Genomic DNA, 22,481 nt, shown 5'->3' on the forward strand with positions numbered 1-22,481 from the left:
AGGAGTCTTCAGCCGCCGGTTTCCGGACCTCTTCACGCTTCAGCATCTGCAAGGGGGTCGGCGGCGCGGCTCCGGGACCGGACTCCACGGCTGGGCCTGTGTTCGATCCCTCTGGAGCTAATGGTGTCCAGTAGCCAAGCAGCAAATCCACTCTGCATGCAGGTGAGTTTACTACTTTCCCCCTAAGTCCCACGTTGCAGTGATCCTGTTGCCAGCAGGACTCACTGTAAAGAAAAAAAACCTAAACTAAACTTTCTCTAAGCAGCTCTTTAGGAGAGCCACCTAGATTGCACCCTTCTCGTTCGGGCACAAAATCTAACTGGAGTCTGGAGGAGGGTCATAGGGGGAGGAGCCAGTGCACACCACCTGACCTAGTAAAGCTTTACTTTTTTGTGCCCTGTCTCCTGCGGAGCCGCTATTCCCCATGGTCCTTTCAGGAACCCCAGCATCCACTTAGGACGATAGAGAAATTACTTTACATCCACTTTCCAGCAGTAAGTGTGTCACATGACCGTGAATCCTGTTGTAGAAAACATCTGATCTAACGCCTCCGGCTGGGCAAGTCATGCCATACATAGCAATCATTCTACCTGTACAGGATAAGATCAGTGTGGAGCCAGTATAGTTACCAGGTGAAACCCACTAGGCACCTTCTCAGGTGTATTCTAAGCCCACTGCAGCTAGGATTAAGTGTTCAGTGTTAGACCGTACTGTGGCTGGATTCAGTAGAACAAGTATTTCATCTCTGAGTATATGAGAGGGATGATGACAGAACACGCCCTGTAGAGGACGGCGCTGCTTCTGACCAAGGCGCGGGGCTTCGTCAGCCAGGGCTCCGTCTTGAAGCAGAAATAGACGGCATAAAAAGCGACAGCGAAAAAATGTCCGATAAGCAGCATAGGTCTGGGGGACAACCTGCAGGGAGACGAAGACAACTCATTATTTGTAATCACTGGACCTGTATCATTATTTTTATCTGGACCTGTGGAATTACTAAGGCCCTTTTCTAACTAGAAATTGTACACCCCAAATTGCCCGTCCCACCCCACCCCCAACGCACTAGGGGAGCTGAGCTGCCAATGGAACCAAATTCTGCAGCACATTCAGGGAGGTTCTGGCTTTAATAATAAACAAAATCTGAATGAAAGAAAATGATGTAGTTAACAAAATTCCCAAATACATTGGGGGTCATTCCGAGTTGTTCGCTCGTTATTTTTTTGTCGCAACGGAGCGAATAGTCGCTAATGCGCATGCGCAATGTCCGCAGTGCGACTGCGCCAAGTAAATTTGCTATGTAGTTAAGTATTTTACTCACGGCATTACGAGGTTTTTTCTTCGTTCTGGTGATCGTAATGTGATTGACAGGAAGTGGGTGTTTCTGGGCGGAAACTGGCCGTTTCATGGGTGTGTGCGAAAAAAACGCTACCGTTTCTGGGAAAAACGCGGGAGTGGCTGGAGAAACGAGGGAGTGTCTGGCCGAACGCTGGGTGTGTTTGTAACGTCAAACCAGGAACGACAAGCACTGAACTGATCGCACTGGCAGAGTAAGTCTCGAGCTACTCAGAAACTGCACAGAGAAGTCTTTTCGCAATATTGCGAATCTTTCGTTCGCAATTTTGATAAGCTAAGATTCACTCCCAGTAGGCGGCGGCTTAGCGTGTGCAAAGCTGCTAAAAGCAGCTTGCGAGCGAACAACTCGGAATGACCACCATTGTCTCATCTAAATAATACCCACAGCAGTATAAAGCTAGGAACACACTATACAATTATTGGACCAATGTGCCAATAATCGCCTGTTTGAACGGTTTTATTGTAAAGTATGTATGAATGATTGTTTCAGCGATAAACCAGAGAAATCATGGTCACAAACACACGCATTCAATTATCTGATCGGTCGGCTAGCATGAAATTCTCAGCCTCAGTCTCCCGATATCCTGCACTGTGAGGATAAGCCGACCATATTTCCCACATTTTATTGTAACTTCATCATCCTCCTTGTGGGGCAGATATATGTACATTCAATGGTGTGGCAGCAAAACGGTTACTTGGCTCAGTGGGTCTAATTCAGGTGTGGTTGGAGTTGTTATCACTTCCGTGGAAGCAGCAGTGATAGCGCTGTATGGTGATGCAGCAGGAGGCATCTATTACATGCAGACACCTCCTGCTGCAGTAGTGATCCAACCTAGGACGCAGCATCGGACCACTGGACTCACCATGATCACTGGACAGTCATGGTGCCGTACAAGCCACCCGTCACAGAGGCCAGGAAATCTCAGTGCAACTACGGAGATTCTTGGCCTCGTCCCTCCCCCTAAATGACAGTGACAAGCCATTTGGAGAAACGGAGAGCGTTGCCACCTGTTCCCAAACAGCATCAGACTGTCAATCACAGACAGTCTGATGCTGGGCTGCGTCCCAGGACCTGTTCACGCAGCATGGGTCCTGTATATTCGTGAAGTAGTGATAATTGGGAGGGCGCAGCTCTAACCGCATCTGAACCAGGCCCAGTGTGTAGCTCAGATATTGGAGCCTCCGCAGGTTGGGCGGAGTGCCCTGGGGGTAGTGGAGGTTCCTCACTGCCTGCACATCTGGCTAGCCACTCTTCAGCCAGTTTTACTTCCGCATTGCCAACCAGGGTGTTCTTTGGACATTCTGGCCACACACACTGCAGGCTGTACAGCCGAGCCAAGCGCCCTAAAGATGCTCTGAGCGGTGCAATAGTGATCTGTAGATGGTAAGGCAGCTTACCCACCCAACCCAACAGGTGAACAGGCTAATGACAGCATGCGCTCAGGGGGGAGGAGGGGGGGACCTGGCACCCAGATAAGGTGCTGATTATACCAAATGGCGTCACAAGGCATGTGCACCTGGACCGCACAGGTGCACATGCCTAGTACAGCTGCCCTGGCTGCACTGTAAAGGCCCATACACACTTACCGATAAAATGAGCGACGTCGCTCATTTTCCCCCTCCCTGAGCGACGTCGCTCATTTTATCGGCAAGTGTGTATGCCGCCAGCGACGACCGATGCGCGGCCCCGCGGGTCGTCAACGATCGTCACTGTCGGCAGTGCATGCATGCTCAATCTAAACTGTTGTCCAGGAGCTGCATGCACGGCCGCCGGAGGCGTGACGTCACTGAGCGATATGAGCGGTCATATCGCTCAGTGTGTACAGGCGGACGCCGACCGGCCAGGGAAACACTAGACGACGTCGCTCACAGAGCGACATAGTCTAATGTGTATGGGCCTTAACGTTACGTAGCAAAGCATCTCTGGGAATGCCAGGCACACTCCTCCTTCCCACAAGGTCAATCCCCCTTTTTCGGTCAGACGCAGCAGGACTTGTCGGCGCACCAGGTGTCACGGACCCCAGTGACGCCCCTGAATATAGCTATCGGTCACCTAGTACACTTAGTGAAATGATATCTAGAATCTGGTTGGTCGTCATAGGCAACACCTTCACTATACCTTCTTCTGACAGTACACTCAGTGAGCGCAGGGGATGGCTACACTGTAATAGTAATGATCACTTACACAGACAGAAGCCCTATGGGGCCGGCCACACATTCTCCTCCTAGTTTGAAGTAATGGAAGCAGGCTCTTCTCAGCTGGTACAGGGAGTCTGGGGAAAGAACATGGCACACTGTTAGCATGTTAGAACTTTCTTTGATGAATAAACATAAGCATTAGGAGAATCTTGCTTGGTTTTTGTTCTCACTTTTATCATGATGCAAGCAAAAACAAGCCTAATAATGCAATGTGTCATTTGTGAACTTAAATAACAATAATAAATTGTGAGTGTGAACTTGTACAAAGGGCCTGCTCCATGTTTCTAAGTAAAGCAAAAAAGCAACCGCCTGGGCAAAACCATGCTGCACTTCAGGTGGGGCAGATGTAACATGTGCAGAGAGAGTTAGATCTGGATGGAGTGTATTCAACCTGAAATCTAAATTGCTGTGTAAAAGTAAAGCTAACATTTATGAGCTACATGCAAAAGCAGCCAGTATTTACCCTGCACAGAAATTTATTTGCTCCCCTTGCATGGCAACATGGTTTAACAAAGGGGGTAATTCAGACCTGATCGCTAGGCTGTGTTTTTGCACAGCGGGCGATCAGGTCCAAACTGCACATGCGTATGCACCGCAATGCGCAGGTGCGTCGCACGGGTACAAAACGGATCGCCGCTCAGCCATGGGTGTGTGCGACAGATCCGTTCGCACGGGCATTCGCAAGGAGACTGACAGGAAGAGGGCGTTTGTGGGTGTCAACTGACCGTTTTCTGGGAGTGGTTGGAAAAACGCAGGCGTGTCCATGTGTTTGCAGGGAGGGTTCCGGACGTCAATTCCGGTCCCGGACAGGCTGATGTGATCGCAGCGGCTGAGTAAGTCCTGGCCCGCGCAGAGACTGCACAAGATCTATTTGTACAGCTCTGCTACACATGCGTTTGCACACTTGCACAGCGGAAATACACTCCCTGTGGGTGGAGAATATCTGATCGCAGCAGTGCAAAAAACCCCTAGGGGGCGATCAGGTCTCAATTAGGCCCAAAGTTACTAGCTCTTTTTGCTTTACTTACACACATGAATCAGACCCTATGTCAGGGACATATCTTCGTGATTACCAACCGGTGACAGCACTTCTGTGCCAACTGTGTTTGTGGAAAGGCAACATACTGAAAGGGCCTGGGCTCCCCAGAATGGTGCGGCCACGCAGCCCTAGGTACACAACGCCGATTCTTGTCCACGTATAGTTTATCTGAAGCTCATCTTACTACGTCCCCTCCCCACCAGTATCAGGACCCGATCGGCTTTCAGCTTTTTTCCTTTAGCTTGCACATTATTTATTATTGACACGTTACAGTTCTCTTGTCTCCATTACGCCAGCATAAAAGTCACACCCACAGGACAAGACTAGCGTTACAGCATGGCATTATAAATTAGGTGACTTAAAGGGGGTGGGTATAGGGAAGAGAACTGTATCAATGTTTACCCAAGAGCTGACTTATTCTATACGGTGCAGGGGCGAGAATGGAAACATGATTTGAGGGAGATAGGAAACGTGCCCTTGGGGAATCTGTGAGTGTATATATAACTGTGTATCTATAATAACTGTGTCCTGTGTAAGGAAGGATCATAAAACCCACAATGATAACAATTCTTCTTATTGAAGTGGATTTTCCCTTTAGAAACCATTATTATGTTCTGTAAAGTTCAACTCTTAATCTGATCAAGTTTCAAGTTCAGTCTCCTGCTTCCAGCGCTGCCGGAGAACAATATACATCTGTATTTGGAGGCAGTCGCAGCCTGACATCACGGACCCGCGCTGTGCAGGTTACACTCACCGTCTGTAGCAGCAAAGAGCTCATACAAGGCCTGGGCCAGGACATTCACTACAAACGAATGGGACTTCTTCCTTGACCAGTAAAACGTCTTCTTGGCCTAAAAAATATAATAGGACACACAAATGTGATTATATCAGCAGTGAAAGGTGAGCGGTAAAGTACACTGGAGAAATGTGATCTAGAAAAAGGGAGAATAACTAGTAATGTAATGCTGATCTAGACGTACACCGATATTATCATCAACGGATTACATGTACATACATCTATGGATTACATCTCTGGGACATCACATGTAGTAATTCCAGCTACTTTAGTGTAATATAATCCAGTTCTGGATTTATAGACAACATAGAAAAATAAGATTTTATACCTACCGGTAAATCTTTTTCTCGTAGTCCGTCGAGGATGCTGGGGACGCCGTAAGGACCATGGGGATAGACGGGCTCCGCAGGAGACATGGGCACTTTAAGAAAGACTTTGGATCTGGGTGTGCACTGGCTCCTCCCTCTATGCCCCTCCTCCAGACCTCAGTTAGAGAAACTGTGCCCAGAGGAGACGGACAGTACAAGGAAAGGATTTTTGTTAAACCAAGGGCAAGATTCATACCAGCCCACACCAATCACACCATATAACTTGTGATAACCCAACCAGTAAACAGTATGAAAAGCTTTTGTGAGACAAAGCCGCCAATTCTGACACTCGCCTAGCCGAAGCTAAGGCCAACAACATGACCACCTTCCAAGTGAGATATTTTAACTCTACTGTCTGAAGTGGTTCAAACCAGTGCGACTTAAGGAAACTCAAAACCATGTTAAGGTCCCAAGGCACCACCGGAGGTACAAAGGAGGCTGAATATGAAGCACTCCCTTTACAAAAGTTTGTATTTCTGGAAGCGAAGCCAATTCTTTTTGAAAGAAAATGGATAATGCCGAAATCTGAACCTTAATGGAGCCTAATTTTAGGCCCAAGGAAACGGCCCAGATGGAATTCTTCCGTAGGAGCATTCCTGGCCTCACACCAAGCAACATATTTACGCCATATACGGTGATAATGTTTAGCTGTCACATCCTTCCTAGCCTTTATAGGAATAGAAATGACCTCATCCGGAATGCCCTTTTCCACTAGGATCCGGCGTTTAACCGCCATGCCGTCAAACGCAGCCGCGGTAAGTCTGGAACAGACAGGGCCCCTGTTGCAACAGGTCCTGTCTTAGAGGAAGAGGCCACGGATCTTCTGTGAGCATCTCCTGCAATTCCGGGTACCAGGCCCTTCGTGTCCAATCTGGAACAATGAGAATTGTCCGAACTCCTCCTTTTCTTATTATTCTCAACACCTTTGGGATGAGAGGAAGAGGAGGAAACACATATACTGAGTGGAACACCCACGGTGTCACTAGTGCGTCCACCGCTACCGCCTGAGGGTCTCTTGACCTGGCGCAATACCTTTGCAGTTTTTTGTTTAGGCGGGACGCCATCATGTCTATCTGGGGCAGGCCCCACTGGCTTGCAATCTGTGTGAAGACTTCCTGATGAAGTCCCCACTCTCCCGGATGCAGGTCGTGCCTGTTGAGGAAGTCTGCTTCCCAGTTGTCCACTCCTGGAATGAACACTGCTGATAGGGCGCTTACATGGTTTTCCGCCCAGCGCAGAATCCTTGTGGTTTCCGCCATTGCCACTCTGCTCCTTGTGCCGCCCTGGCAGTTTACATGAGCTACTGCGGTGATGTTGTCTGACTGGATCAGAACTGGTAAGTCGCGAAGCAAAGTCTCCGCTTGACGAAGGGCGTTGAATATGGCCCTTAGCTCCAGGACGTTGATGTGAAGACAAGTGTCCTGACTTGACCAAAGACCCTGGAAGTTCCTTCCTTGTGTGACTGCACCCCAACCTCGGAGGCTCGCGTCCGTGGTCACCAGGACCCAGTCCTGAATGCCGAATCTGCAGCCCTCTAGAAGGTGAGCACTCTGCAGCCACCACAGGAGAGACACCCTGGCCCTGGGGGGACCGGGTGATCAACCGATGCATTTGTAGATGCGACCCGGACCATTTGTCCAGTAGGTCCCATTGGAAGGTCCGTGCATGGAACCTGCCGAATGGAATGGCCTCGTAAGATGCCACCATCTTTCCCAGGACTCGCGTGCAGTGATGCACTGACACCTGTTTTAGATTCAATAGGTTCCTGACCAAAGTCACGAGTTCTTGAGCCTTCTCTATCGGCAGATACACCCTTTTCTGGTCCGTATCCAGAATCATGCCCAAGAAGGGTAGACGAGTCGTAGGAACCAGCTGCGACTTCGGGATATTGAGAATCCAGCCGTGTTGCTGTAACACCTTCAGTGAAAGTGACATGCTGTTCAGTAATTGTTCTCTTGATCTCGCTTTTATGAGGAGATCGTCCAAGTACGGGATAATTGTGACACTTTGCTTGCGCAGGAGCACCATCATTTCCGCCATTACCTTGGTGAAAATTCTCGGGGCCGTGGAAAGCCCAAACGGCAACGTCTGAAATTGGTAATGACAATCCTGTATCGCAAATCTCAGGTACGCCTGATGAGGTGGATATATGGGAACATGAAGGTATGCATCCTTTATGTCCAGAGATACCATAAAATCTCCCCCTTCCAGGCTGGTGATGACCGCCCTGAGCGATTCCATCTTGAATTTGAACCTTTTCAAGTATAGGTTCAGGGATTTTAAATTTAAAATGGGTCTGACCGAACCGTCCGGTTTCGGGACCACAAACAGGGTTGAGTAATATCCCCTGCCCTGTTGAAGCGGGGGAACCTTGACCACCACCTGTGCATTTAACACTATCTCCCGTTCTTGGGGAGACGTTGGCAGAGCCGATTTGAAAAACCGGCGAGGAGGCACCTCTTCGAATTCCAGTTTGTAACCTAGGGAAACAATTTCTATTGCCCAGGGATCCACCTGTGAGTGGGCCCAGATGTGGCTGAAAATTTGAAGACGTGCCCCCACTGGGGCGGACTCCCTTAGTGGAGCCCCAGCGTCATGCGGTGGATTTTGCAGAGGCCGGGGAGGACTTCTGTTCCTGGGAACTAGCTGTGTTGTACAACTTTTTCCCTCTGCCCTTACCTCTGGCAAGAAAGGACGATCCACGGCCTTTCTTGTTTCTATTTGATCGAAAGGACTGCATTTGATAATGCAGTGCTTTTTTAGGTTTTGAGGGAATATAAGGTAAAAAATTAGATTTGCCTGCCATAGCAGTGGAGACCAGGTCCGAGAGACCTTCCCCAAACAATTCCTCACCCTTCCATATGCCTTTTTGAGTCGGCATCACCTGTCCATTGTCGGGTCCAAAGGACTCTTCTAGCCGAGATCGACATAGCGTTGATTCTCGAACCCAATAGACCAATGTCTCTTTGTGCATCTCTCATATATAAGACAGCATCTTTTATATGTCCTAGGGTCAATAGGATGGTATCCTTATCCAGGGTATCAATTTCCGCTGATAAGGTATCTGTCCATGCTGCTACAGCACTACACACCCATGCCGACGCAATAGCCGGTCTGAGTAAAGTACCTGAATGTGTATAAATGGACTTCAGGGTAACCTCCTGCTTGCGATCAGCAGGATCCCTGAGGGTAGCCGTATCTTGGGAAGGCAGCGCTACCTTTTTGGGGAACCGGACTGAAAGTCGACAGTAACTAGGTCGACAATGTCTAGGTCGACCACTAGTGGTCGACAGTTACTAGGTCGACAGGGTCTTTAGGTCGACATGTTCTAGGTAGACAGGTCAAAAGGTCGACATGAGTTTTTCACAATTTTTTTCTTTTTTTTAACCTTTTCATACTTAACGATCCACGTGGACGATTGGAACGGTAATCTGTGCCGAGCGAAGCGAAGGCACCATGCGAGGGGACGCGGTGCACTAATTGGGGTTCCCGGTCACTCTACGAAGAAAACTACACCAAAATAACATTAAAAACTCATGTCGACCTTTTGACCTGTCAACCTAGAACATGTCGACCTAAAGACCCTGTCGACCTAGACACCCTGTCGACCTAGACATTGTCGACCTAGTTACTGTCGACTTTCAATACCACACCCCCTTTTTGGATAAGCGTGTCAAAGCTTTGTCCACCCTAGGGGAGGATTCCCACCGTATCCTGTCCGTTGGCGGGAAAGGATACGCCATAAGAATCCTTTTGGGAATCTGCAGTTTCTTGTCTGGAGATTCCCAAGCTTTCTCACATAACTCGTTCAGCTCATGTGAGGGGGGAAAAGTTATCTCAGTTTTCTTTCCCTTATACATGTGTACCCGCGTGTCAGGGACAGGGGGTTCCTCTGTGATATGCAAGACATCTTTGATTGCAATAATCATATATCGAATACATTTAGCCACCTTTGGCTGTAATTTTGCATCATTATATTCGACACTGGAGTCAGAATCCGTGTCGGTATCCGTGTCAACTGTTTGGGATAGTGGACGCTTTTGGGACCCCGAAGGTCCCTGCGACATAGGTACAGGCATGGGTTGACTCCCTGACTGTTCCCTAGCTTCAGCTTTATCCAATCTTTTGTGCAATAAATTTACATTGGCATCCAGTCAGGTGTTGGCGCCGTCGACGGCGACACCACATTCATTTGTTCCTCCTAGTCCCTCGAAAAGCCTTCTACCTCAGACATGTCGACACACACGTACCGACACACCACACACTCAGGGAACCCTCTTATCTGAGGACAATTCCCCCACAAGGCCCTTAGGAGAGACAGAGAGAGTATGCCAGCACACACCCAGCGCTATAATAACCCAGGACAAAAACACAATATTTATGTTTACCCAGATAGCGCTTTTATACTCAATGCGCCAATTATGTGCCCCCCCTCTACTTTAAAACCCTCTTGTCACCGTGATCTAAGCAGGGGAGAGTCCGGGGAGCTTCCTCTCAGCGGTGCTGTGGAGAAAAAATGGCGCTGGTGTGTGCTGAGGGAGAAGCCCCGCCCCCTCGGCGGCGGGCTTCTGTCCCGCTCTAAAATATAAAACTTTGGCGGGGGCTCGTAGGTATATACAGGGGCCAGCTGTATATACCCATCTTTTGCCAGGAGAGGTTTATTTGCTGCCCAGGGCGCCCCCCCGCGCCCTGCACCCTTACAGTGACACAGTATGCGAGGTGAATGGGAGCAATGGCGCACAGCTGCAGTGCTGTGCGTTACCTCAGTGAAGAACAGTGAAGTCTTCTGCCGCCTCTGATGTCTTCTAACTTCTCATACTCACGTGGCTTCTACCTTCAGGCTCTGTGAGGAGGACGGCGGCGCGGCTCCGGGATGGATGGCGAGGATGAGACCTGCGTACCGATCCCTCTGGAGCTAATGGTGTCCAGTAGCCTAAGAAGCAGAGCCTTTCAACTCACAGAAGTAGGTCTGCGTCTCTCCCCTCAGTCCCACGATGCAGGGAGCCTGTTGCCAGCAGGCTCCCTGAAAATAAAAAACCTAACAAAATACTTTCTGTCAGAAACTCAGGAGAGCTTCTGAAAAGCACCCAGTCTCCTCTGGGCACAGTAATCAACTGAGGTCTGGAGGAGGGGCATAGAGGGAGGAGCCAGTGCACACCCAAAACCTAAAGTCTTTCTTAAAGTGCCCATGTCTCCTGCGGAGCCCGTCTATCCCCATGGTCCTTACGGAGTCCCCAGCATCCTCTAGGACGTAAGAGAAATTATCCAGAAGTCAAAAAGGTCCCTATCGATCATTTAATAGAAAACAACCTTATGTCTTTAAATAAATGCTGAGCAAACTGTAGATCTGCAGGTGCTGTGATCTCACAAGTTGCAGCTCATGCTGGGATTTGTAGTCATGGATGCGTGCAGAGTTGCATTTTATCTTTCTCGCCAAAGGGTATATAATTATATGCCGACATCCATTAAAAGATAGCAATTCTTGGATTTTTTAAAACTAGACATTACTAGTGGAACAAGATGATTTATTACTGAGATATTACACCACAATTAAGACCTTAATCATCTGTGATGCTCGGAATATTAACTGACACCAGTATGACAAATACTCAGAATGTAGGGTATAAGGAAATACAACTATGACACACTTTTTCTCTACAGCGCGGTAATAGCCGTGTGCCCCACCTGCAGCATTTGTGAGTGCTCAGTCAGGTCCGGCAGATCCTGTAGAAGGTCCCTCCAAATCTTTACATCATTCAGTACAACGCTCATCCCACCACCGGTCAGCGGGTGTCTCATGTTGTACGCATCTCCCAGCAGCAAAACACCTGCACCCCACAGCCATGAGATAATATAACATTAGTTCCATGTGATAGGTTAGGATATAGAACGTATACAGTAGATTGGAATATGGGGTTCACTGTCTAAATACCTTTTTTATTTACAGGTGAAGGTGGCAGGAAACTGGCCGGCATTGTCCTCAATCGATCATTTTCAACAGCAAACAGGAACGGATCCTTCAGATGGTCTGAAACAAGAGAAGTAAATGCTTAGATGTAGCCACGTGTCTCTGTCATTTTCCTATATAGGAACTTGTTTCATTAAAGCTTTTCCATTCACTAAACATAGATGTGGAATCCAAATGGGGACACCTGTCACTTTCATAGGGATACTGTATTATACTTTCATGGAGATACTGTATTATACTTTCATGGAGATACTGTATTATACTTTCATGGAGATACTGCATTATACTTTCATGGAGATACGGCATTATACTTTCATGGAGATACGGCATTATACTTTCATGGAGATACGGCATTATACTTTCATGGAGATACTATATTATACTTTCAAGGAGATACGGTATTATACATTCGTGGAGATACGGTATTATACATTCATGGAGATACTGTATTTCTCTTACGTCCTAGAGGATGCTGGGGACTCCGTAAGGACCATGGGGGTATAGACGGGCTCCGCAGGAAATAGGGCACCTAAAAGAACTTTGACTATGGGTGTGCACTGGCTCCTCCCTCTATGCCCCTCCTCCAGACCTCAGTTAGATTCTGTGCCCAGAAGAGAAAGGGTACAAAGCAGTGAGCTCTCAAGAGTTTGCTGTTTTAAAGAATTTTGTTAGGTTTTTTATTTTAAGGGAGTCCTGTTGGCAACAGGCTCCCTGCATCGTGGGACTGAGGAGAGAGAAGCAGAGCTGGCTTGTAAGGTTGGGCACTGCTTCTAGGCTACTGGACACCATTAGCTCCAGAGGGAGTCGGAACACAGGCCTCACCTGGGGTTCGTTCCGGAGCCGCGCCGCCGTCCTCCTCACAGATGCCGAAGATAGAAGCCGGGTGAGTATTGAGGAAAAGACTTCAGGCGGCAGAAGACATCAGATCTTCATGAGGTAAGCTGCGCGCCATTGCTCCCATGTCACACACACACAAGAGGCACTGTAGGGTGCAGGGCGCAGGGGGGGGGGGCGCCCTGGGCAGCAATAAACCTCAATTTGGGGATAAATATGTTGGATTAGGCTGTGGGACAGTAAATCCACGGACCCCCGCCATTTTCTTACAATATCCGAAGCCCGCCGTCGGGTGGGCGGGGCTTGATCCTCGGCACTAACCAGCGCCATTTTCTCCACAGAGGCTGCATGAGAAAATGCTGGCTCCCTGTTCTCTCCCCTGCTGAGCTTCACAGGCTGGAAAAAAGAGGAGGGGGGCACATGGCGACGCATTGAGTGGAGATTAACATTATAAATATATAATAGCGCTATCTGGTCATATATTCCAGTTTGGGCGCTGGGTGTGTGCTGGCATTATCTCTCTCTGTCTCCCCTAAGGGCCTGGTTGGGGTTTTGTCCCCTTATAGGTAACTCCCTGTGTGTGTGGGGTGTCGGTAAGTGTGTGTCGACATGTCTGAAGCGGAAGGCTTCTCCAAGGAGGAGGTGGAGCAAATGAGTGGTGTGTCCCCGTCGGTTGTGCCGACTCCAGATTGGATGGACATGTGGCATAGGTTAAATGCAAGTGTGACATCTTTACATGAGAGGCTTGATAAGGCTGAATTAAGGGGAACATCAGGGGGTCAATCCTCGGATTGGACCGATTCACAGGGCCCGTCAGGGTCTCAAAAACGTCCCTTAACACAAGACACTACTACCCACACGGACTCTGATTCCAGTGTCGACTATGACGAAGTAAAATTGCACCCTAGGGTGACTAAAACCATTCAGTGTATGATTGTGGCAATTAGGGATGTCTTGCATATTGTGGATGAACCCTCGGTCCTCGACACAAGGGTACACATGTTTAAGGAAAAGAAACAGATTATTAATTTTCCCACATCTCATGAATTAAATGAATTCTTTATAAAAGCTTGGGAGACTCCGGAGAAGAGGCCGCAGATCCCCAAAAGAATTTATATGGCATACCCCTTCCCTAAACAGGACAGGGAGATTTGGGAATCACCTCCCACTGTGGACAAGGCCCTGACGCGCTTGTCCAAGAAGGTGGCGCTACCGTCTCCTGACACAGCTGCTCTTAGGGACCCTGCAGATCGCAGGCAAGAAACTACATTAAAGGGTATTTATTCTCATACGGGTGCTGTACTACGACCGACGATTGCGTCGGCATGGGTGTGTAGCGCAGTTGCAGCTTGGGCAGATGAGCTGACAGATAATTTTGATAATATGGATAAGGATACTATATTCTGAACAATAGCCCATATAAAAGACGCAGTCTTATTTATGAGGGATGCTCAAAGAGACATTGGATTGCTGGCTTCTAGGGCCAATGCCATGTCGATCTCAGCGAGACGATCCTTATGGACTCGCCAATGGACGGGTGATGCGGATTCCAAAAAGCATATGGAAGTACTACCCTATAAGGGTGATGTATTGTTTGGGGATGGGCTGACGGACCTGGTTTCCACAGCTACAGCAGGTAAATCAAATTTTTACCATATATTCCCCAACAGCAAAAGAAAATACCACCCTATCAGATGCAGTCCTTTCGGTCGCACAAGTCCAGAAGAGGTCGGGGATCCTCCTTCCTTGCCAGAGGTAAGGGCAGAGGCAAAAGAACACCTGCTTCGGCAGGCGCCCAGGAACAAAAGTCCTCCCCGGCTACTCCAAAACCCACAGCATGACGCCGGGACTCCCCTGAGGGAGTCCGCACCGGTGGGCGCACGTCTTCGACTTTTCAGCCAGGTCTGGGTCAGCTCAGACCTGAATCCCTGGGTGTTAGATAAAGTTTCCCAGGGTTACAAACTGGAATTCGAAGAGGTGCCCCCGCGCCGATTTTTCAAGTCGGCCCTACCAGTTTCCACGTCGGAACGGGATGTAATGTTAGCTGCAATTCAAACGCTGTGTATACAGCAAGTGATAATCAGGGTTCCCATGAACCAGCAGGGAAGAGTTTACTACTCAACCCTCTTTGTGGTCCCGAAACCGGACGGTTCGGTCAGACCTATCTTGAATCTGAAATCCATAAACCTGTACATAAAAATATTCAAATTCAAAATGGAATCGCTCAGAGCGATAATAGCCAATATGGAGGAGGGGGAGTTTATGGTGTCTCTGGACATTAAGGATGCGTACCTTCATGTCCCCATATATCCCCCCCATCAAGAATTCCTGAGATTCGCTGTACAGGATTGTCATTACCAATTTCAGACGTTGCCGTTTGGACTTTCCACGGCCCCGAGGATTTTCACCAAGATAATGGCGGAAATGATGGTGGTCCTGCGCAAGCATGGAGTCACAATTATCCCATACTTGGACGATCACCTGATAAAAGCGAGATCAAGGGAGAAATTGCTGAGCAGTGTGGCGCTCTCTCTGAGAGTGCTCCAGCAACACGGTTGGATTCTAAATCTACCGAAGTCACAGTTGATTCCGACAACTCGATTACCGTTCCTAGGTATGATACTGGATACGGAACAAATGAAGGTCTTCCTTCCAATGGAGAAAGCCCAGGACATCCAGAACATGGTCAGAGACCTGCTGAAACCGAAAAGGGTGTTGTTCACCAGTGCACTCGAGTTCTGGGAAAGATGGTGGCGGCCTACGAGGCCATTCCATTCGGAAGGTTCCATGCAAGGACTTTTCAATGGGACCTTCTGGACAAGTGGTCCGGGTCCCATCTACACTTACATCGAAAAATAACTCTGTCCCCAGGGGCCAGGGTGTCTCTCCTGTGGTGGTTGCAAAGTGCTCACCTACTGGAGGGTCGCAGATTCGGAATTCAGGATTGGATCCTGGTTACCACGGACGCGAGCCTCCGAGGATGGGGAGCAGTCACACAAGGAAGATATTTTCAGGGACTTTGGTCAGACCAGGAGTCATATCTACACATCAATGTGTTGGAACTCAGGGCCATATACAACGGCCTTCGACAAGCGGAGAGTCTTCTTCGAAACCTACCGGTTCTGATTCAGTCAGACAATGTCACCGCAGTGGCTCATGTGAACCGCCAAGGCGGGACAAGAAGCAGAGTCGCGATGGCGGAAGCCACCAGGATTCTTCGCGGGATCCGGACTGAAAGTCGACAGTAACTAGGCCGACAATGTCTAGGTCGACCACTATTGGTCGACAGTAACTAGATCGACAGGGTGTCTAGGTCGACAGGGTATTTAGGTCGACATGTTCTAGGTCGGCAGGGCAAAAGGTCGACATGAGTTTTTCATTTTTTCTTTTTCTTTTTTTGAACCTTTTCATACTTAAACGATCCACGTGGACTACGATTGGAACGGTAATCTGTGCCGAGCGAAGCGAAGGCACCATGCCCGAAGCATGGCGAGCGAAGCGAGCCATGCGAGGGGACGCGGTGCACTAATTGGGGTTCCCGGTCACTCTACGAAGAAAAAGACACCAAAATAACATGAAAAACTCATGTCGACCTTTTGACCTGTCGACCTAGAACATGTCGACCTAAAGACCCTGTCGACCTAGTTACTGTCGACCAATAGTGGTCGACCTAAACATTGTCGACCTAGTTACTGTCGACTTTCAATACCACACCCATTCTTCGCTGAGCGGAAAATCACGTGAGCGCTCTGTCGGCTGTCTTCATTCAGGGAGTGGACAACTGGGAAGCAGACTTCCTCAGCAGACACGATCTCCATCCAGGAGAGTGGGGACTTCATCAAGAAGTCTTTGCAGACATAATACGTCTTTGGGGAACTCCTCAAATAGACATGATGGCGTCACGCCTCAACAAAAAACTTTGGAGGTATTGTGCCAGGTCTCGGTACCCTCAGGCAGTAGCAGTAGACGCTCTGATAACACCGTGGGTGTTCAAGTTGGTCTACGTGTTTCCTCCTCTTCCTCTCATCACAAAAGTGTTGAGGATCATAAGACGAAGAAGAGTACAGACGATACTCGTTGTCCCAGACTGGCCTCGAAGGGCCTGGTACTCAGATCTACAAGAGATGCTCACGGGAGATCCCTGGCCTCTTCCGCTGAGGGAAGACCTGTTGCAACAGGGGCCCTGTGTATTTCAAGACTTACCGCGGTTACGTTTGACGGCATGGCGGTTGAACGCTGAATCCTAGCAAAAAAGGGGATTCCGGAAGAGGTCATCCCTACTTTAATAAAGGTTAGGAAGGAGATGACGGTTAAGCATTATCACCGTATCTGGCGAAAGTATGTATCTTGGCGTGAGACCAAGAATGCACCTACGGAAGATTTTCATCTGGGTCGTTTTCTCCACTTCCTACAGACAGGAGTGGATATGGGCCTAAAATTAGGCTCTGTTAAGGTTCAGATCTCGGCCCTCTCGATTTTCTTTCAGAAGGAATTGGCTTCTCTTCCAGAAGTCCAGACGTTTGTAAAGGGAGTGCTGCACATCCAGCCCCCTTCTGTGCCTCCAGTGGCACCATGGGACCTCAACGTGGTGTTGCAGTTCCTAAAATAACACTGGTTTGAACCGCTTAACAAGGTTGAGTTGAAATTTCTTACTTGGAAGGTGGTCATGTTGTTGGCCTTGGCATCGGCAAGGCGAGTATCAGAATTGGCGGCTTTGTCACACAAAAGCCCCTACTTGATTTTTCATGTGGATCGAGATGAATTGAGGACACGTCCGCAATTTTTGCCTAAGGTGGTTTCTTCATTCCATGTGAATCAACCTATTGTGGTGCCTGTGGCTACAAGTGACCTGGAGGATTCCAGATCCCTGGACGTAGTCAGGGCCTTAAAGATTTATGTAGCCAGGACAGCTAGGATTAGGAAAACAGAGGCCCTGTTTGTCCTGTATGCGGCCAATAAGATTGGCGCACCTGCTTCGTAGCAGACTATTGCTCGCTGGATCTGTAATACGATTCAGCAGGCTTACTCTACGGCTGGATTGCCGGTGCCAAATTCGGTTAAGGCCCATTCCACTAGGAAGGTGGGCTCTTCTTGGGCGGCTGCCCGAGGCGTCTCGGCATTACAACTTTGCCGAGCGGCGACTTGGTCGGGGGTCAAACACTTTTGCTAAATTCTACAAGTTTGATACCCTGGCTGATGAGGACCTAGCGTTTGCTCAGTCGGTGCTGCAGAGTCATACGCACTCTCCCGCCCGATTGGATGCTTTGGTATAAACCCCATGGTCCTTACGGAGTCCCCAGCATCCTCTAGGACGTAAGAGAAAATAAGATTTTAAACCTACCGGTAAATCTATTTCTCCTAGTCCGTAGAGGATGCTGGGCGCCCGTCCCAGTGCGGAAACTCTGCAAGACTTGTATATAGCTGTTGATTACATAAGGGTTATGTTACAGTTGGAATCGGTCTTGGACCGTTGCTGTTTTTTGTTCATACGGTTAACTGGTTATGTATGATCCAGGTTACATGGTATGATTGGTGTGGGCTGGTATGAATCTTGCCCTTGGATTTCTAAATCCTGCCTTGTAGTGTCCATCTCCTCTGGGCACAGTTCTCTAACTGAGGTCGGGAGGAGGGGCATAGAGGGAGGAGCCAGTGCACACCCATAGTCAAAGTTCTTTTAGGTGCCCTATCTCCTGCGGAGCCCGTCTATACCCCATGGTCCTTACGGAGTCCCCAGCATCCTCTACGGACTAGGAGAAATAGATTTACCTGTAGGTTTAAAATCTTATTTATACATTCATGGAGATACTGTATTATACTTTCATGGAGATACTGCATTATACTTTCATGGAGATACTGTATTATACTTTCGTGGAGATACTGTATTATACTTTCATGGAGATACTGCATTATACTTTCATGGAGATACTGTATTATACTTTCATGGAGATACTGTATTATACTTTCTCTGACGTCCTAGTGGATGCTGGGGACTCCGTCAGGACCATGGGGATTAGCGGCTCCGCAGGAGACAGGGCACAAAAATAAAGCTTTAGGATCAGGTGGTGTGCACTGGCTCCTCCCCCTATGACCCTCCTCCAAGCCTCAGTTAGGTTTTTGTGCCCGTCCGAGCAGGGTGCAATCTAGGTGGCTCTCCTAAAGAGCTGCTTAGAAAAAGTTTTTAGGTTTTTTATTTTACAGTGAGTCCTGCTGGCAACAGGCTCACTGCATCGAGGGACTTAGGGGAGAAGAAGTGAACTCACCTGCGTGCAGGATGGATTGGCTTCTTAGGCTACTGGACACCATTAGCTCCAGAGGGATCGAACACAGGCCCAGCCATGGAGTCCGGTCCCGGAGCCACGCCGCCGACCCCCTTGCAGATGCCGAAAAGTGAAGAGGTCCAGAAACCGGCGGCAGAAGACTTTTCAGTCTTCATGAGGTAGCGCACAGCACTGCAGCTGTGCGCCATTGTTGTCACACACTTCACACCAGCGGTCACGGAGGGTGCAGGGCGCTGCGGGGGGCGCCCTGGGCAGCAATGAGAATACCTTGTTCTGGCTAAAAAATACATCACATATAGCCCCTGGGGCTATATGGATGTATTTGACCCCTGCCAGGTCTCACAAACACCGGAGAAGAGCCCGCCGAAATAGGGGGCGGGGCCTATCTCCTCAGCACACAGCGCCATTTTCCTGCTCAGCTCCGCTGCGAGGAAGGCTCCCAGGACTCTCCCCTGCACTGCACTACAGAAACAGGGTAAAACAGAGAGGGGGGGGCACTTTTTTGGCGTTTTTTGATATATTAAGCTGCTATAAGGGAGACAACACTTCTATAGGGTTGTTCCTATATATTTATAGCGCTTGGGTGTGTGCTGGCAAACTCTCCCTCTGTCTCCCCAAAGGGCTAGTGGGGTCCTGTCTTCGATAAGAGCATTCCCTGTGTGTCTGCTGTGTGTCGGTACGTGTGTGTCGACATGTATGAGGACGATGTTGGTGTGGAGGCGGAGCAATTGCCGGTAATGGTGATGTCACCTCCTAGGGAGTCGACACCGGAATGGATGGCTTTGTTTATGGAATTACGTGATAATGTCAGCACATTACAAAAATCAGTTGACGACATGAGACGGCCGGCAAACCAGTTAGTACCTGTACAGGCGTCTCAGACACCGTCAGGGGCTGTAAAACGCCCTTTACCTCAGTCGGTCGACACAGACCCAGACACCGAATCTAGTGTCGACGGTGAAGAAACAAACGTATTTTCCAGTAGGGCCACACGTTATATGATCACGGCAATGAAGGAGGCTTTGCATATCTCTGATACTGCATGTACCACAAAAAGGGGTATTATGTGGGGTCTGAAAAAACTACCTGTAGTTTTTCCTGAATCAGACGAATTGAATGAAGTGTGTGATGAAGCGTGGGTTAACCCCGATAGAAAACTGCTAATTTCAAAGAAGTTATTGGCATTATATCCTTTCCCGCCAGAGGTTAGGGCGCGCTGGGAAACACCCCCTAGGGTGGATAAGGCGCTCACACGCTTATCAAAACAAGTGGCGTTACCGTCTCCTGAAACGGCCGCCCTCAAGGATCCAGCGGATAGGAGGCTGGAAACTACCCTGAAAAGTATATACACTCATACTGGTGTTATACTGCGACCAGCCATCGCCTCTGCATGGATGTGCAGTGCTGGGGTGGTTTGGTCGGATTCCCTGACTGAAAATATTGATACCCTAGATAGGGACAGTATTTTATTGACTTTAGAGCAATTAAAGGATGCTTTTCTTTATATGCGAGATGCTCAGAGGGATATTTGCACTCTGGCATCGAGAGTAAGTGCGATGTCCATATCTGCCAGAAGAAGTTTATGGACGCGACAATGGTCAGGTGATGCGGATTCCAAACGGCATATGGAAGTATTGCCGGATAAGGGGGAGGAATTATTTGGGGTCGGTCTATCGGATTTGGTGGCCACGGCAACAGCCGGGAAATCCACCTTTTTACCTCAGGTCCCCTCCCAACAGAAAAAGACACCGTCTTTTCAGCCGCAGTCCTTTCGTTCCTATAGGAACAAGCGGGCGAAAGGACAGTCATATTTGCCCCGAGGCAAAGGAAAGGGTAAGAGAGTGCACCAAGCAGCTTCTTCCCAGGAGCAGAAGCCCCCCCCGGCTTCTGCAAAGCCCTCAGCATGACGTTGGGGCTTTACAAGCGGACTCAGGGGCGGTGGGGGGTCGACTCAAGAATTTCAGCGCACAGTGGGCTCACTCACAGGTGGACCCCTGGATCCTGCAGATAGTATCTCAAGGTTACAGGTTGGAATTCGAGAAGTCTCCCCCTCGCCGGTTCCTAAAGTCTGCTCTGCCAACGTCTCCCTCAGACAGGGCGACGGTATTGGAAGCCATTCACAAGCTGTATTCTCAGCAGGTGATAGTCAAGGTACCCCTCCTACAACAGGGAAAGGGGTATTATTCCACACTATTTGTGGTACCGAAGCCGGACGGCTCGGTAAGACCTATTCTAAATCTGAAATCTTTGAACCTGTACATACAAAAATTCAAGTTCAAGATGGAGTCACTCAGAGCAGTGATAGCGAATCTGGAAGAAGGGGACTTTATGGTGTCCCTGGACATCAAGGATGCTTACCTGCATGTCCCAATTTGCCCTTCACATCAAGGGTACCTCAGGTTCGTGGTGCAAAACTGTCATTATCAGTTTCAGACGCTGCCGTTTGGATTGTCCACGGCACCTCGGGTCTTTACCAAGGTAATGGCCGAAACTATGTTTCTTCTGCGAAGAAAAGGCGTATTAATTATCCCTTACTTGGACGATCTCCTGATAAGGGCAAGGTCCAGGGAACAGCTGGGGGACGTAGTAGCACTAACCCAAGTAGTGCTGCAACAGCACGGGTGGATTCTGAATTTTCCAAAATCTCAATTGACCCCGACGACACGTCTGCTGTTCCTGGGAATGATTCTGGACACGGTTCAGAAAAAGGTGTTTCTTCCGGAGGAGAAAGCCAGGGAGTTATCCGAACTTGTCAGGAACCTCCTAAAACCAGGGAAAGTGTCTGTGCATCAATGCACAAGAGTCCTGGGAAAGATGGTGGCTTCTTACGAAGCGATTCCATTCGGCAGATTCCACGCACAAACTTTTCAGTGGGATCTGCTGGACAAATGGTCCGGATCGCATCTGCAGATGCATCAGCGGATAACCTTATCGCCACGGACAAGGGTGTCTCTTCTGTGGTGGTTGCAGAGTGCTCATCTGTTAGAGGGCCGCAGATTCGGCATACAGGACTGGGTCCTGGTGACCACGGATGCCAGTCTGAGAGGCTGGGGAGCGGTCACACAGGGAAGAAATTTCCAGGGAGTATGGTCAAGCCTGGAGATGTCTCTTCACATAAATATACTGGAGCTAAGAGCGATTTACAATGCTCTAAGCCTGGCAAAACCCCTGCTTCAGGGTCAGCCGGTGTTGATCCAGTCGGACAACATCACGGCAGTCGCCCACGTAAACAGACAGGGCGGCACAAGAAGCAGGAGAGCAATGGCAGAAGCTGCAAGGATTCTTCGCTGGGCGGAAGATCATGTGATAGCACTGTCAGCAGTGTTCATTCCGGGAGTGGACAACTGGGAAGCAGACTTCCTCAGCAGACACGATCTACACCCGGGAGAGTGGGGACTTCATCCAGAAGTCTTCCACATGATTGTGAACCGTTGGGAAAAACCAAAGGTGGATATGATGGCGTCTCGCCTCAACAAAAAACTGGACAGGTATTGCGCCAGGTCAAGAGACCCTCAGGCAATAGCTGTGGACGCTCTGGTAACACCGTGGGTGTTCCAGTCAGTGTATGTGTTTCCTCCTCTGCCTCTCATACCAAAAGTACTGAGAATTATACGGCAAAGGGGAGTAAGAATGATACTCGTGGCTCCGG

At 49.1% G+C, this 22,481-nt stretch overlaps 1 protein-coding gene across 1 annotated transcript in view; it reads right to left on the bottom strand.

Annotated features, from left to right (window-relative positions):
* Window positions 1–410: 410 nt before the first annotated feature.
* SQLE (squalene epoxidase) overlaps window positions 411–22,481 on the bottom strand; it is a 64,580-nt gene continuing 42,509 nt past the window's right edge. The window contains exons 7-11 of the mRNA XM_063921330.1: window positions 11,685–11,780; window positions 11,438–11,580; window positions 5,343–5,439; window positions 3,536–3,623; window positions 411–915 (exon numbers count right to left, since the gene is read on the bottom strand). Of these exons, the coding sequence (XP_063777400.1) occupies window positions 723–915; window positions 3,536–3,623; window positions 5,343–5,439; window positions 11,438–11,580; window positions 11,685–11,780 (617 nt within the window). The 3' untranslated portion in view covers window positions 411–722. The remainder of the gene's footprint in view (window positions 916–3,535; window positions 3,624–5,342; window positions 5,440–11,437; window positions 11,581–11,684; window positions 11,781–22,481) is intronic.

Source organism: Pseudophryne corroboree, chromosome 5, assembly GCF_028390025.1.
Source record: "Pseudophryne corroboree isolate aPseCor3 chromosome 5, aPseCor3.hap2, whole genome shotgun sequence".
In the NCBI taxonomy this organism is placed as follows: domain Eukaryota; kingdom Metazoa; phylum Chordata; class Amphibia; order Anura; family Myobatrachidae; genus Pseudophryne; species Pseudophryne corroboree.